The following is a 15,470-nucleotide window of genomic DNA, read 5'->3' as shown; positions in this document are numbered from 1 at the left end:
TTAATGAGAAATAAGTAAGCTGGCGATCGATCCCTTCTGTGATCAATCGCCCAATATCCTGCTTGCGTGGGTATCTAAATAGCTGCCTTGACTGCTTCAGTCTGTAAAATGACTTTCTAAACAGTTGCTGTAGCAACCAAAGGATGATCAGTACATTTTAATACAATTTATGTTTTAAAAAAAATGGTATTGGGAGTTGGGGGGGGGGGGGGGAGAGAAACTTTAGGCAGTATTATCTAATACTAATATATACACACACACACACACACACCGTGTTCCCCTCTGCATCACTTGAAAGGGACACTCGTTTGTGAAGATAATAGTTGGATGCAGCAGTAGCTTAAAAAAAGTAGTTGCTGACATCCCCAAAGTTTGTTAAACACAGATTTACACCATATTTTAAAAATATTTGCACAATATGCTTAGAAAAGGGAAGAGGCTTCTTAAAACATCCAATTTTAGGTCAATAAGGTGGAACAGTATGTAACAAAAGTAATGCTACTGTGGGTCTGTGATATGAAAAGGATTGGTACCGTCTGTAATATCCTTCATTGTAAAGTGCCCACATATTCTGCAGCGAGGTACAGAGAGGGTGCAGTGACATGAGTAAGGACAGACAAGCACAAACAGATACAGGAGGTAATGAGGGCGCTGACTTTGGGAGCTTACAATCTAGAGGGAATAAGGAGCAATGTTGAAACAAATGTTAAAGTGGCGGCTCACTGTGGCTGTGGAGTATGGTCCAGCCGCACGGCTGGATCTAGTAAGGTTTGGGATGCGAATGTTGGGTGTTCGAAAGCAAGGAGTTGGGTAATACGTAAAAGAAAAAAGCGTCACTCCCTGCCCCTGGTAGCATTAGTGTGACCACTGGTTCGATGGTATTTTCTGTATTCAGTGAGAGACCCGAGTGTGGGCTGAAAGTGAGTGCTGAGTGTGAGACCTGAGTTTGGGCTGAGTATGAGACCTGTGACAGCAGTAAGGCTGCCACCTGCTGGCCTCTTTCCACTACATGTAACAGAAGTCACGTGATCACAGCGCTGCAGCTCACACCATGTCCCAGATGTAACCATTAGCGCCGCAAACTGAACTCAGCAAATACAATATTCTACAGAATGTACAAAAACCCAGCCGCAATCCGGAGGAGAAAGTAACGCACCCCTCGGCGTGACATCAACACACTGCGCACAGGCAATGCACTAGACAGCCAAGCTCCAGGAGCAGCTAACGGGGTCCTAACTCCGGAGGTGTCGCGGAGTGACGTCATTACCGAGGCGGCCGCGCCCTGCGCAGAGATGGTGAGTCTCATTAATGTGACCGGGGCAGTGATCGTGAGGGGCGGCCCGTGTACCGGGGAGCCTCGGTCCCCCTCCTGTCCCCCTCATATACATTCCCAGGTCTCCCCCCTTCCCTGTCATGCCCTATACATTCCCAGGCCCCCCTCCTGTCATGCCCTATACATTCCCAGGCCCCCCTCCTGTCATGCCCTATACATTCCCAGGCCCCCCTCTTGCCACACCATATTTTGTCCTATCAGGCATTATATTTATCGATTTCCCCCTCCATGTTGCATTCTTAATTTCTCGGGTCCATTTTTGTGTGTGTGACATACCAATTGGGTTGCACTCCTGTTACATATGGTTTTCAGTTCTTTTTGTCACAGTTTATTGTTTCTTTTGCTCCTCTTCTCAATCATGATTTAGGCCAGGGTGAGGAGACGCGTGAGCTCACGCTCGGCGCGTTTAAATACATGTTACCTGATGCACGCGTCCAAGTGACCGGCGCTGTGCTTGGGGAGACATCAGAATTTGTTTTTTTGAGCGTGATGGCGGTCACATCACTGGCTAACAACCAATGAGAGCACAGCAGTCACAACAACTAGATGGTGCTGAGAATGTGACGTCACGCCTCGTGAGCATGAGTGCGCGTCTCGTCACCCTGGCCGCAGCCTTGGGAAGCTCTGATCTATGTACACCAGCATCATGTTATGTACTTAAATACTACATTGAATTTGCAAAACACCACTTTATGGTGCCTATTTAATATACTCTGGAGATGATCCTTCATGTCAAATAAATGGAATGTAAAGGCTTCCCTGTGCTGCATGCATCCAGCGACATTGCCATTAATCTTTAGAGTGGGAGTGATGTTAAAATGTTCCTTTCACAATGAATAAAAAATCTTTATTTCCAATGAGATTGTGTGAAACATACAATCCAATACCAGCACACTATTCTATTCTAATGTATTACTAGATAGATCTCAGAATAAGGAAATATCAACGAGGCAAAACAATTATTGAGGAAACAACAAGAAATGAAGCAATGAATATGTAGCGCTGTGGAATATGTTTCCGCTATTGTATAACTGAAGATAAGAAAATGTAACTAATATTGTGAAGAAGACTATCGAAGATAAAAGCTTAAAACAGACGATGTAGCGACATGGTTGTGAAAGAAGCAAATCATTGCACTCAAGACACCGGATTAACAATAAAAGACTGTACTTGTCATAAAGAGAGTTGAGGACGTCTACACTAAATTGTATGAAAACACAGATACCACAGGGATAATCCAGCAGAGGAAGAGCTAGAAGAAACCAAGAATGAAGTAACATGCTTCTATCCTGAAGAAGTGGCAAAGGCAAATAAAATCTATGAAGAATGGAAAGGCTCCCGGGGAAGATGGAATTATAACTGAAATCTTGACGATGTTGGGGTAGAAGTAGAGGAAATCCTTGCAAAACTATTTACATGCTGCTTCAAGAACAGGAACGTTCCAGAACAATGGAGAACTGCCATAGCTATTCTCATCAACAAGAAAGGAGACAAAAAAGGCCTCAAGAACTACAGACCTACTGTAGAGGGCTGTCAGGAGGAGCACTGAAAAGAGATTTTAACTGGAGCTCCTATGTGCCCCTGATGTAGTGGTGTTCCAGGAGCGCAGTGAATATCAGGGCTTACCTTCTCCTTGTTCCTCTCTGCTCCTGGGTCTATGATTGTTGTAATCACTCAGTTTATGATGGTACTATTCAGGCATCATAGTCTACACATGATCATTTCTTTGGTCAGACAGCTGTATTTATCATTCACCTTATACATGTTTAGCATCTATGTACCCTTGGCTAGGTGAGCTATCAAAAAGTATTATCAATAGTATTAGTTCCTACATGGATCTTCAATTATTGATGAGCTTACAACTCATTTTTAAGCCATACAGAGGTTTAAATTCAATAGGCTGTATTCAACACAACAACTCGCAGCCCTCTTAGTACATTTTTTATTTACAGTTAGTGATACTACAGTCATTTTATTAGGTACACTTTAAGGACACTATTTGTATTGGCATATATTTGTATTGATATAGTTTGGAGCACATTACTAGATACAGTACAACACTATATCATTCCAAGTGCTTGTTACTAGTTTTTAAGCGAGCTGCACTGTGATTACAGAACACCAGTATTTCTGGCTTAGCCAGATAGCAACACCTAGGTGAGGCACAGCTGCACCCGCTGTCATTGGTCTATTCTTTGGTGGCTGCATTTATTATAATTAGCTGAATAAAATGTATATTTTAATGAGTCCTCATAGGAGCCCTTTATCATATCAATGCTATTAATTTACAAGATATCATCATCAGTTGGATTATTAGGGTGTGCACAAACTATGAGGAATTTCTTTTTTCTCATCTGACTCCTTTTAGTATTTAATATTTTTGGCCATCCCTGGGGGGGGGGGGGATTTATTATATATACTGTGTGTGTATGTATGTATGTATGTGTATATATATATATATATATATATATTATATATATATATATATATGTATATATATATATATATAATATATATTTTTATAACCTACTTCTTGTTTTGTTTTTAAAGGGTACACCACAGAAGGATGTCGTTATAAAATCTGATGCACCAAAAACACTTTTCCTGGAGAAACATGCACAGTACATAGAATCATATGGTGCCAAGAAGGATGACTATGTATGTATACATGTATGCACTCCACACGAGCACAAGGAGCAGAGCCACAGAGGGTTTGATTACTGTCTTCATTTGCTATTCCCATTTACCTTTCATTGACTGTTGTGGACTCCTGGTGCTTCTTTGCAAGCTGCTTTCTTGCAAGCTGTGTTCAGCCTTTACTGTACCATTGCCCACAGTTTCTTGTGGTACTTGAACTACTGGCATTGACTTTAGTGGATTCTTGCTGCCCTGCTATTAGCTGTTTAGCTGTATTTAGCCTACACTGTATGTTTGCCATCTATTTTCAGGGGTGTCTGATTTGACCAGTTATAGGGGAAGGGAGGCTTAGGGAAGTACATCTGGGACCTTTTGGACCAGGGGGAATGGGCCAGATGAAGAGGTAGTCCCTCGAAACGTCGCCCCCCTAGCATACTTTCCGTTCTCCGTTTTTTGTGTATATTCCTTGTGTTTCATGTTTTTTCCCCTTTTCCTTTCTCCCACCCAAACTCACTTTGTGACATGCCCATTTGTGATACTGGTTTCTGCAAACACATTTGATTTATTTCTGTTTTGTTTTATTATTAAATGTTCTGCATTACAACAGTTTTCATCATTTAGCTATTAGACAGTGAGTGCTGGTACTTACGTAGATTTGTTAGTATTAATAACTTCGGTCTGGGATAAGACCAGATGTAAAATTAAGAAGTGGTCCCTATTCAATATGATGAGAATCATGCTAATAATGCATAATTAATTAAAAATACATTATCTCCCATTCAACGTAACTCTATATTGAGTAGGGGCCATAAACAGAAAAGATGGTCTATCTGAATGGATAATTCTATATTGTCCGAAACGGCAGCTCAGGCTGCTTGGGACAATATAGAATGACCCCCGTGTGGTCATTTGAATTGGTAGATTTCTATTTCTCTCCATTGCAAACAGATGTTCAGATTGCAGAATTAATGTCATATTTAACCTTAGGAATACTGCATGTCCGAGTACTTGAGGATGAGCGGCGTGTACTGGGGTCTGACTGTTATGGATCTTATGGGAGAGCTTCATCGCATGAACAAAGGAGAAATACTCACATTTATCCAGTCGTGCCAGCATGATTGTGGGGGATTCAGTGCCAGTATCGGACATGATCCTCATCTTCTCTATACTCTAAGTGCTGTACAGGTATGTATACGCTCACACACGCGCACCCGCTCTAACACACACGCGCACCCGCTCTAACACACACGCGCACCTGCTCTCACAGACGCGCACCCGCTCTCACACACGCGCTCCCGCTCTCACACACGCGCACCCGCTCTCTCACACACACGCACCCGCTCTCTCACACACACGCACCCGCTCTCTCACACACGCACCCGCTCTCTCACACACGCACCCGCTCTCTCACACACGCACCCGCTCTCTCACACACGCACCCGCTCTCTCACACACGCACCCGCTCTCTCACACACGCACCCGCTCTCTCACACACGCACCCGCTCTCTCACACACGCACCCGCTCTCTCACACACGCACCCGCTCTCTCTCACACGCACCCGCTCTCTCACACACGCACACGCTCTCTCACACGCACACGCTCTCTCACACACGCACCCGCTCTCTCACACACACACACCCGCTCTCTCACACACACACACACACACACACACACACACACACACACACACACACACCCGGCATACATTCACACACACAGCAAACCGCTTGGATATTAAGTAGGATTTTGAGCCCTATAAAATGTTTTGTACTCCGATGTAGAGCTGCTTGGCACTGCAACTGTGCTCTTTAGATGATGCTATTGCAACGCTATTTTTTTACTCTAAAATATAATTATCCTTTAAAAAAAAAAAAATCAACACATATTTTGCACAATACAACAGTTTTTTTATGCTGTTTTTTTTTTTTTTTAAAGCTTTTTATGGTTTTGCCTTTTTCAGATCCTTACACTGTTGGATAGCCTTCCTGTAGTTGACACGAATAAAATTGTTGAATATGTGCAAAGTCTACAACAAGAAGATGGCTCTTTTGCTGGAGACAAGTGGGGTAAAATGTTTTTACATTTACTTTTTAATAGTACGTTCAGTCAACTTGCAGTCTTGATAAATATCTATTTAAATTTAAATCAAGAAACAGTCCAAAATAGTAACCGCTGTAGTATGTGGTTTTTTGTTTGTTGTAAATTGTATTATTTTAAGGTCCTTGGGAACTCAACAAACTGATGCTCCAAAAAGTGACAAAAATGCTGTTAATAAATATAATGCTAATAAGTAGCTGGAGATTGGATGAGATTACTTTTTAGCGGTCACTGAGAGAACCCAACGTTGCTCAGGAATTCTAAGAAACTAACCTCGTCCCCTCCCCGTCTCTCGTCCCCTCCCCGTCTCTCGTCCCCTCCCCGTCTCTCTCGCCCCCCACCCCCCCGTCTCTCTCGTCCCCTCCCCGTCTCTCTCGTCCCCTCCCCGTCTCTCTCGCCCCCCCCGTCTCTCTCATCCCCTCCCCGTCTCTCTCGCCCCCCCTTGTCCGTCTCTCTCGTCACCCCCGTCTCTTTCGTCCTGTCCCCCCCTTCTCTTTCGTCCTGTCCCCCCTTCTCTTTCGTCCTGTCCCCCCCGTCTCTTTCATCCTGTCCCCCCGTCTCTTTCGTCCTGTGTCGTCCCCCCCGTCTTTTTCGTCCTGTCCCACCCCCCCCCCCCGTCTTTTTCGTCCTGTCCCGTCCCCCCGTCTCTTTCGTCCTGTCCCCCCCGTCTCTTTCGTCCTGTCCCCCCCGTCTCTTTCATCCTGTCCCCCCGTCCCTTTCGTCCTGTCCCCCCCCCCGTCCATTTCGTCCTGTCCCCCCCGTCCCTTTCGTCCTGTCCCCCCCGTCCCTTTCGTCCTGTCCCGTCTCTTTCGTCCTGTCCTGTCCGTCTCTTTCGTCCTTACCCGTCCGTCTCTTTCGTCCTGCCCCCCCCGTCTCTTTCGTCCTGTCCCCCCCCCCCCCCCCCCGTCTCTTTCGTCCTGTCCGTCTCTTTCGTCCCGTCCCCGTCCGTCTCTTTTGGCCCCCGTCTCTCGTCCCCCCCCCCCCCCACCCCCACCGGTCTCTCATCCGCTCGTCGTCGTCCGTCCCCCCCCATCTCTCTCGCCCCCACATCTCTCTCGTCCCCATCACTTTCCTTTAATACCCTATGATGTCCCCATTTCTTTCCTTTCCCCTTCTCCAGCATTCTTACTTTCTCCTCCCGCGCCAACTGACTTCCTCTTTATTTCTTCATCTGCTTTCTGTGTAAATTTTATAGCTATCTGACTCTCCTTATCTACCACCAGGCTACTGTGTGTGCATTATGATGTCACGTGCCAGAAACATAGCCTACCAGGTACAACACCTAGTGGCTGACTTGCTTAGAGAAATTGAACTCATAGAATAATTATTATTATATATTATTATAATTAACAGGAGTGTGGAAAGTGGGAGGCACGAGATTCGCTGCGCGGGGTTTACAGAGGCCCCGCGCGGTTCCCGAAGGCATTTAAATGAATGCCGGGTGAGCTGCAAGGCCTCTGTAAACTTCTCCTTACCTTGGTTCAGGCGCATGCCGTGGCAACGTGACGTCATGAGGTCAGAATCAAGGTAAGCAGGGGGGCGCAAGGAAAAAAGATTGCGCTCCCCTATAGTAGAAGATAAGCCAAGAACTAATGTCATTGTTATTCTTTTGTTCTAGGTGAAATAGATACACGCTTCTCTTTTTGTGCCGTGGCAACACTTGCCCTTTTGGTAGGTTTAACAGATTTAAGGTTAACATAAGATGTTTCATTGTGAGTTACGATGCCAGTAAATGAGTGATTTCTAGATGTAATGACATGTACGTAGTTTCCAGATCTTGAGGGTCACCTCTTTATTTGTTCTGTACCGCGAGTACCCACAACGACTTACACTACAGGGAGGCCACAAGTAATGTGGTACATCTGTAGTATGTTACCTACAGTGCTGGTAACCGGGGAGAATAAAGTAACATGTTTATTAGATTGGCTCCTCACACAGAGCGGGGGTTAACCCCTCGCCTGCCTTTCGCCACACATTTACTTGGTTACATATTTTATTCTGACAGTCTCCGTATTATTCCTAATTACTTAATATTTTTCCTAATTACTTACTATTTTGTCTAATCACTTAATATTATCTGTTCTCTAAATTCGCGTACATTTGTTTGTTAAAATCTGAATGTTTTTTGCAAATTGAATTGGCTTGTCATTCAATGGACCCAGGCATGTGTGCATTATATCAAACCCCTTGCAAACAAATTTAGATGCATTATATATTCAATACAATTGTCTATTTTCCTTGCAGGGAAAGCCGGATGCTGTGAATGTAAAAAAAGCTATAGAGTTTGTTTTGTCGTGCATGAACTTTGACGGGGGATTTGGTTGCAGACAAGGCTCGGAATCCCACGCAGGGCAGGTAAGAGCTTACTGAATATTTCCTATTGTGCAATGTGTGCTGCTAAACTATTATACAGAATGCAGATCGCAGGGTGATGCTGCTCCGGCTGCTGCATTACAAACCAATCAGAAAGTGGGTCCTCTAAATGAGATGTCATTGATGTGATCGTTCATTTATTTATTTATTTTTCCCATGAATTGTAATTGTTAACATATTTTTTTTTTTAACAATTGATACCAAATATCCTGTTTGTATTAGTATATTATCTGTAGAGATACAGTGCTCATATAAAAAGAAAGTACAGTATGAATTGCGACAGTTCAGAATAAATGTCTAGAGCTAGCACCTTCCACTTGTACTTTGTTTATGGACCGAGCAAAATTATTACAAGCGCTTGTTCTAATATATATATATCTTGTGTGTGTGTGTATATATATATATATACAGTGGTTGACAAATCACCAAAAAATCTACTCGCCACACAAAAAAATCTACTCGCCACCTAGTACCAAACGTGTGCTGCTTGGGCCAATATTTACTCGCCCGGGGGTTAAATCCACTCGCCCGGGGCGAGCAAATGTATAGGTTTGTCGAACACTGATATATATATATATATATAATGTTGTGTATGTTTGGCTTTTTATCACTTTGATTCTCTGTTATTTAATCTTCAATACCACCTCCTTTTTTTTGTTTATTTTTTTTTATATATAGTTGTGCATTTATTTGCAGATTTTATTATGCATAGTAATGTGATAAATATTTAACATACCATCACACCGAGGATACTGTCCCTTTCTCTTGCAGTACATTGTAAATATGGCGCATCAGCATGCTCAGTAGCAGCCATTCTCTTGTTTTGATGCCAGTAAAGATATTTAATCTCAGGTTGTATTCATTCATAAATTGTGCACATTTTATATTTAACTTTGGTTGATTTGTTAAGCAATATGTTTGCTTTAAACTTACATTGTCTTTTATAACACCTTCAAACTTTGTTTGTAATTCTAGATCTATTGTTGCACAGGATTCTTGGCCATAACAGGCCAATTACACCAAATAAATGCTGACTTGCTTGGCTGGTGGCTTTGTGAGCGTCAATTACCATCAGGAGGACTCAATGGGCGACCTGAGAAGGTATAATTAACAAGCTAATTGCAGCGCTCTAATATGTGGTCTTACAGAATCATCAGCTCCTGTCATAATTGTCCGCTTTCCCCCTATCGCGGGCGCTTAAATTCCCTGAAATACGTTTTACTAGTGATTCAATCTGACATCTTCAGCTTTCTTATCACAGAAGATGTATTATAACCCTATACGCCCGTGTGGCCTGTGCATGTGACCATGTTTCTCGGTTTCTCAGCTACCAGATGTATGTTACTCGTGGTGGGTTTTGGCATCCTTAAAGATAATTGGAAGGCTCCATTGGATTGACAGAGAAAAGCTGCGCATGTTTGTTCTGGCTTGCCAAGATGAGGAGACTGGGGGTTTTGCTGATAGGCCGGGTGATATGGTAAGTGATTCCCTACATGTATTTAACTCCTTAAAATACTACAATTGTATACACTATAAAATGCTTGCGGTGAAAAATCTGAGTGGACTTCGACACGCATTTTTTTTTTATATTATGCTCATAACTCAACAATGTGGTTCTATTTTCAAGTTGATTATTTATTTGTATTTCTGAAGTGTATTTTATTTGCTTACAGGTGGATCCATTTCACACACTATTTGGAATTGCTGGACTATCACTGCTGGGAGAAGAGGGGATTAAACCTGTTAATCCTGTGTTTTGCATGCCTGAAGAAGTCCTCCGGGAAAGAAGTGTTGAGCCTGAGCTTGTTAGATAGATTCTCCCGATTGGGCGAGGGAATGATGATTGCGTTTGTGAGATCAGATTCACTTTGGTCGTTCTTTCTTGCCATTTTGTTTCTGGAGGACTGATATTGGAAAGACATTTGCTTCCTTTACTTTTTCTTCTTCCAAAAATAACACGTATTCTCTGGTTTTGTAATCAAAATCCTGAGAAAACAAGCAAAACCTTTTCCCCCCTCAACACCGACACCACAGCAGGAGTGTGCAACTTCAGTCCTCAAGGGCCACCAACAGGTCAGGTTTCCAGAATATTCCTGCTTCAGCACAGGTGGCTCAGTCAAATACAACAACTGATTGAGCCACTTGTGCTGGAGCAGGGATATCCTGAAAACCTGACCTGTTGGTGGCACTTCAGCACTGGATTTGGCCGGCCCTGCACTACAGGGATAATAAGGCATGGAGTTTAGAGGTAATGTAAGGTTGGACCCCTAAAGTGGAGTTAACATCTAACTATAATACATTATAGGGTTGGTAAATGACAATGTTGTTGTGGCCTTATATTTCAGAATGGCAGTTTATAAAATATATAGGGCAATATTTCCTAAGAAATGCTGCTCCATAACACACCTTCCGTACTGAAATACACCTTAAAGACTATTTGTTTATATTTGGGGGGGGATTTGTCAAACTTGTTTTTTCCACTAGGAATTCCTTAATTCTGGTGGTTTAATTTGTGTTGATATTTTCTCACACTGCATAGTAACAATGGTCACCACCAAGGAGCAATAACTAATGGTGACGTCACTTTATTGTGCCATGGGACACACGTGCCTTCTAATCACAGCACATTCCAGGAACATTACCATTAATGATTGCCACGACAGTGTTTGATTTTCTTGTCTTTTACACTAGAGAGGCCAACATGTTGTTTTAAAAAAGATAATCAAAAACACATTTCTAGCAGAGAAGATTCCCAGAGCAATGATCAGAAGAAGGGATTGTTTTCCCTTTCCTTTTCCATCTTACTTGAACTGGAACGAAATTGCTAAATTCTTGTAACCGGGAAACCCCTCTCTTTAGGCACATTTCAAATGTGATTCCTGGTCTTAAATAAGATCCTGCATTATTGCTGGTGAGCCACTTGGTGAGTAGAATGTCACTAACAAAGGGCATTCCATGCATCGATTGGCTACTGCTGGTCAGTGGGCTTCTTTTGCCACTGAGAGGTCCCCTATGTAGAATCTTGTAAGGGGGACCCCAGAGATAAAGAAGTTCTTGTGCATGACCCGCTGGTTCAGGTTGCATAAAAATAAAGTATTGTTAATGTTAATTGCTGAGGTTCCACACTGTATTATTTAGCACTAAAATATGCTATGTATTTTGAAAATGATCGAGTCTTGAAGTCTAATTTATTTGAAAGTGGCTGTTGTAATGCTTTAATTTAATAAAGTTGTCTTGCAGGCAGGATTAAAGGCACGAATAAACATGTGTCCCACCAGGGGCCACAAAAAGACTCCCGTATGTTTGCCCTCCTTCAGTAAATCTGTCAATGATAGGAACTCAAGGACTCAGATTTAGGGCCTCATGCAGAGAGCAGCGCTATTTCAAATCTCGCCATTTTTTGGGGAAATTCGCGCACAAACCTGCCGAAAATGGCAAGTTACGGAAAACGCGCCATTTTTTTTTTCGTTTTCAAAATCTCGCCGCGCGGCTGGCGAGAACCTACATCTCGCCATTTTTAAAACTCTCCTAATGCAGAGAGCCGCGAACGGCATCTAGCGGCTGTTCGCGCCAAGAAAATGGCGCGATTTGCTAGTATTTGCCTCGCCAAGAAAAGTTGGCAATTACATGGAGCTCGCCGCCTATAGGAAAGGGGAAAAAAATGCGCGATTTTTTTTTAACACATTTCTACAGCGCGCATCTCTCCAATTCTAACTCGCCACACGCATTAATGACAAACATTGCAGAATTCGCACATTTCTACATATGGAGAATAAAACTCTCCAAAAAAGCTACTTTTTATTAAACTCTCCAATTTTAAAATTCGCTGCTCTCTGCATGAGGCCCTTAGGAGTGGGACTGTTAAGGTGCTGTAAGCAGTATCCTCATAATACTGCCAAGTGTTAATATGTGTGTATGTACAGATGTTAATGTCAAAAGAACTGAGAGGTCTGATGACAATAAACCAAAATAGTCTTACTCAAGACTACAGACAAATATTTTAACAGCTCCGTAGCAGTTGGTTCAATGAATAATACAAAACATTTCATACTCTCACAATGCTTTCTCAGTGAATCTAGTGGATTAATCATCATTACTGAATAAAATCCATTGTTTCATTTCATAAACGCAGTGACTGGTAATTATCAATAATGGCTATTGCACCAAAGGCTACTTTTCTATCTATATAAGCCCATATGCATTTTAGCACCTAACAATTTATATTTTATATGCACTGAAATTAAAATGACTTGTGCGTAAAAAGAAAATAGGGCATTTTCCCCCTAATGAGCTGAAGGTAGGTTAGACCGCCCACAAAAATACCTTAACTAATGTTCTATTGTAAGGGTAACAGCACTCAAGCAGCACTCTCTTTGCCTCCTTTGTTGGTAGTACCTAATCGAAACTTTACATTGTAAACCAAATATACACTGAGGTCCTTATTTACTTAGCGGATCTGAACTGTACAGCACCTTTTGGCCCATTTATTTTAATAAAATGTAGGGCACTTACAGTTTAGAACCACAGAACACCGGGATCCTGGGAAATCAGCTATTGTATATACTGGACAAGAATACTTGTCTAGTGGAGACTGTATGGCCCCAGGGTCAGCCTTGCTGTTGCCCAGTAGAAGGGTTATCTGCATATATTGATGACCACGTGGCCATACTTGCTTTTTACTGGCACATCAACCGGATATCTTGGGCACTGGGCAGATGTCACTTTTGGTGGGATCCAAAAGATTCAGTTTGGGGGGGGGGGGCTGCATGACTCAATCATGCAATGAATAAAATATCTTTTGAGGGGAATTGCTGCTATAATAGAACAAACATGGCTCACTAATTCCAATTATTAACTGCATACCTTATCTCCAGGGATGTGAAATAGTATAATTCATTCTATATTACCAAAGTACAAGTGGATTGAACTTTGTGGAGATGCTGAAATAAAGGTGCATGCTGTTGCAGACCAGCCTTTTACTGAAATTGTATTTGGTGCTTAAAATACATCAATGGTGATCTTGCCTGTGCAGTGTAGTAGGTGGATGATGACCACACATGCAGAAGGCCAGCATCTGGACAAACTGACCGATTTTTCAAAGGAGTCGGTTTAAACCCCCTATTTGTCGTATTGTTCCTCGGCAGTACTGGGCACATTGAAACAGCAGCAGAAAAACATAGCTCTGAAGTTAAATAGTATAAATGTCATGGTAAAGCAAGGCTCACTGTGCTGAACACGAATAGGTTCATTAAAAAGTAATAATACATACTTTTTTTTAATGTCCTTCAAAAAGCTTTGGAGGGAACGGCCTGCTCTATATATTGGTTGTGCAGTGATCTGGTTCTCTGAGCATTCCTAATTTGTGTACTGTACAGCGTGTAACTATAAACCAGTGTCTTCCAACCAGGGTTCCCCCGGGAATGCCTAAAGTGTTCCCTGCAATTTTCTGGTCATTTGAGAATGGTATCAAATACAAAAGAATTTACAATGCATTTGATCACAGAGTTGCTATGAGAGATGGTTGGGGGTTCCTCAGAATTTCACTTAGGGTTCCTAAACCAAAAAAATGTAGGAAACAACTGAACTAAACTATGGCTTTATCTGCAAATGCTTGAACCTCAAGGTTTGATTTATTTAGATGTGTTTGTTTTATTAAATAAAGGTATCTTGCAGACAGGAAAAAAAAGATTTTACCAACGCAACAACACCCTAAAAAGAGAATCATGTTCAATATGTTGAAGAAGCAATGTATGTCAATCAAGCTCATACAAAAAAAATACAATTATGCAAATGTACATCAAAAATACTCTGAAAATCCTGTTGCTTTGTTACTTAAAGAATAAAAAGTAGTGGCACTGGTGGTCTTCAAAAGAAACTGAGTTTATTGTACAGCAATCGGCCTTTCGGTTCACTTACGAACTTTATCAAGATGGGCTTTTGTTTTTTATGCATAAATTTATAATATTTTAATATTTTTCCCAGTTAAAAACTTGTTAAACATTGTTAAGGGAGCAATCCAATACAACACCTTTTTTTGGTTATTTTTTTTATATATAATTGATGCAGGGGGTTTCCGGATCTGGACCTCGTTAATTTCAGCTTCGGGGACCCCCTGCTTCCGGAGATACTTACCTCTGAAGTAGGTGCCGGACGGTAGCTGCTTCGGCTTAGCAAGCAGGGCTTTAAAGTTTAAAGCTCCCGCGTCACATGGGCCAATAGGAAGGTGAATGATGCGGCTTCCTATTGGCCCACAGGACATGAAAACTTTCAACAGCGGACATATTGTGAATCCTGGCAGCCGATAAGGGCTGCAACGAGCACATAATTCGGAGGTAACTATCTCCGGAAGCAGGGGTTCCCCAGAGCTGAAATTAATGGGGTTCAGCATCCGGAGACCGTCTGTTTCAATGCTATATAAACAATAAAAAACAATCCGCCAGCTTGGATTGCCTCTTTAAAGGAAGAAGAATAGACACAGATGGATAATTGGATGCATCTCACTATAGTGCTACAGTAACATGTCCTATAAACATTCCACAAATTGCTCAGACATACAAGTTATGAACACAGTAGTTTTCAACCTACTTTTCATAGCCACCCATATATTTTTCCCTTTAAATACAGGTCATTGTGAGCTTTTTATGCCATGTTCCATACTTTCGTTTTTCTACTGTACATTCAAATGCCGTTTCCATTTTCTGTTACCCATTTATGCATACTTCAGTTGACTGTGGGAAACATTTTGGTTGGAATCATGACACACTGGAGTCATGACTCCTTTGCTGGCAATCACTGCACTTAAAATAAATGGATTGGATGGATTCCATTTAAAACCGAATCTGCTATTATGGCCCAGTGAATAGCCATCAGGCACAAATACGTTACATGTAGAGATTCTAAACCCCAAATGACATTTGTATTCCTTTCTGCTAGTGAGATCTGCAAAGTTATATATATTTTATATATCTAGATATTAGGGTGACCAGACGTCCCGGCTTTTTGGTATTGTGTCCTGGTGTCCCGACGACT

The 15,470-nt window shown here is 42.1% G+C and overlaps 1 protein-coding gene across 3 annotated transcripts; it reads left to right on the top strand.

The window, feature by feature from the left end:
- The first annotated feature begins 1,088 nt into the window (after nucleotides 1-1,088).
- Nucleotides 1,089-11,733, top strand: RABGGTB (Rab geranylgeranyltransferase subunit beta). 3 transcript variants are annotated; one of them, XM_075615781.1, is made up of 9 exons: nucleotides 1,089-1,295; nucleotides 3,884-3,991; nucleotides 4,958-5,155; nucleotides 5,932-6,037; nucleotides 7,687-7,739; nucleotides 8,313-8,423; nucleotides 9,417-9,542; nucleotides 9,769-9,918; nucleotides 10,115-11,733. In XM_075615781.1, exons 1-9 carry the CDS (start codon nucleotides 1,293-1,295, stop codon nucleotides 10,253-10,255), a joined length of 996 nt encoding a protein of 331 aa, XP_075471896.1. In that variant the 5' UTR covers nucleotides 1,089-1,292; the 3' UTR covers nucleotides 10,256-11,733. The 3 variants fall into 3 exon arrangements, with proteins under 3 accessions (XP_075471896.1, XP_075471895.1, XP_075471897.1); XM_075615780.1 differs by lacking the exon at nucleotides 1,089-1,295 and adding an exon at nucleotides 2,976-3,020; XM_075615782.1 differs by lacking the exon at nucleotides 1,089-1,295 and having other exon boundaries at nucleotides 3,884-4,044.
- The last annotated feature ends 3,737 nt before the right edge of the window (nucleotides 11,734-15,470 follow it).

The sequence above is a fragment of the Ascaphus truei genome, chromosome 10, assembly GCF_040206685.1.
Source record: "Ascaphus truei isolate aAscTru1 chromosome 10, aAscTru1.hap1, whole genome shotgun sequence".
In the NCBI taxonomy this organism is placed as follows: domain Eukaryota; kingdom Metazoa; phylum Chordata; class Amphibia; order Anura; family Ascaphidae; genus Ascaphus; species Ascaphus truei.
Note: the sequence above shows the minus strand (reverse complement) of the source record. Positions and strands in the feature narration are given on the sequence as shown.

Bases quoted from the DNA above. Each gene is read 5' to 3' on its own strand.
- RABGGTB (XM_075615780.1), top strand. From the start codon at position 2,991: ATGATTGTTGTAATCACTCAGTTTATGATG. The intron at 5,156-5,931 runs GTATGTATACGC...TGCCTTTTTCAG, and splicing joins ATACTCTAAGTGCTGTACAG to ATCCTTACACTGTTGGATAG. The intron at 7,740-8,312 runs GTAGGTTTAACA...TTTTCCTTGCAG, and splicing joins TGGCAACACTTGCCCTTTTG to GGAAAGCCGGATGCTGTGAA.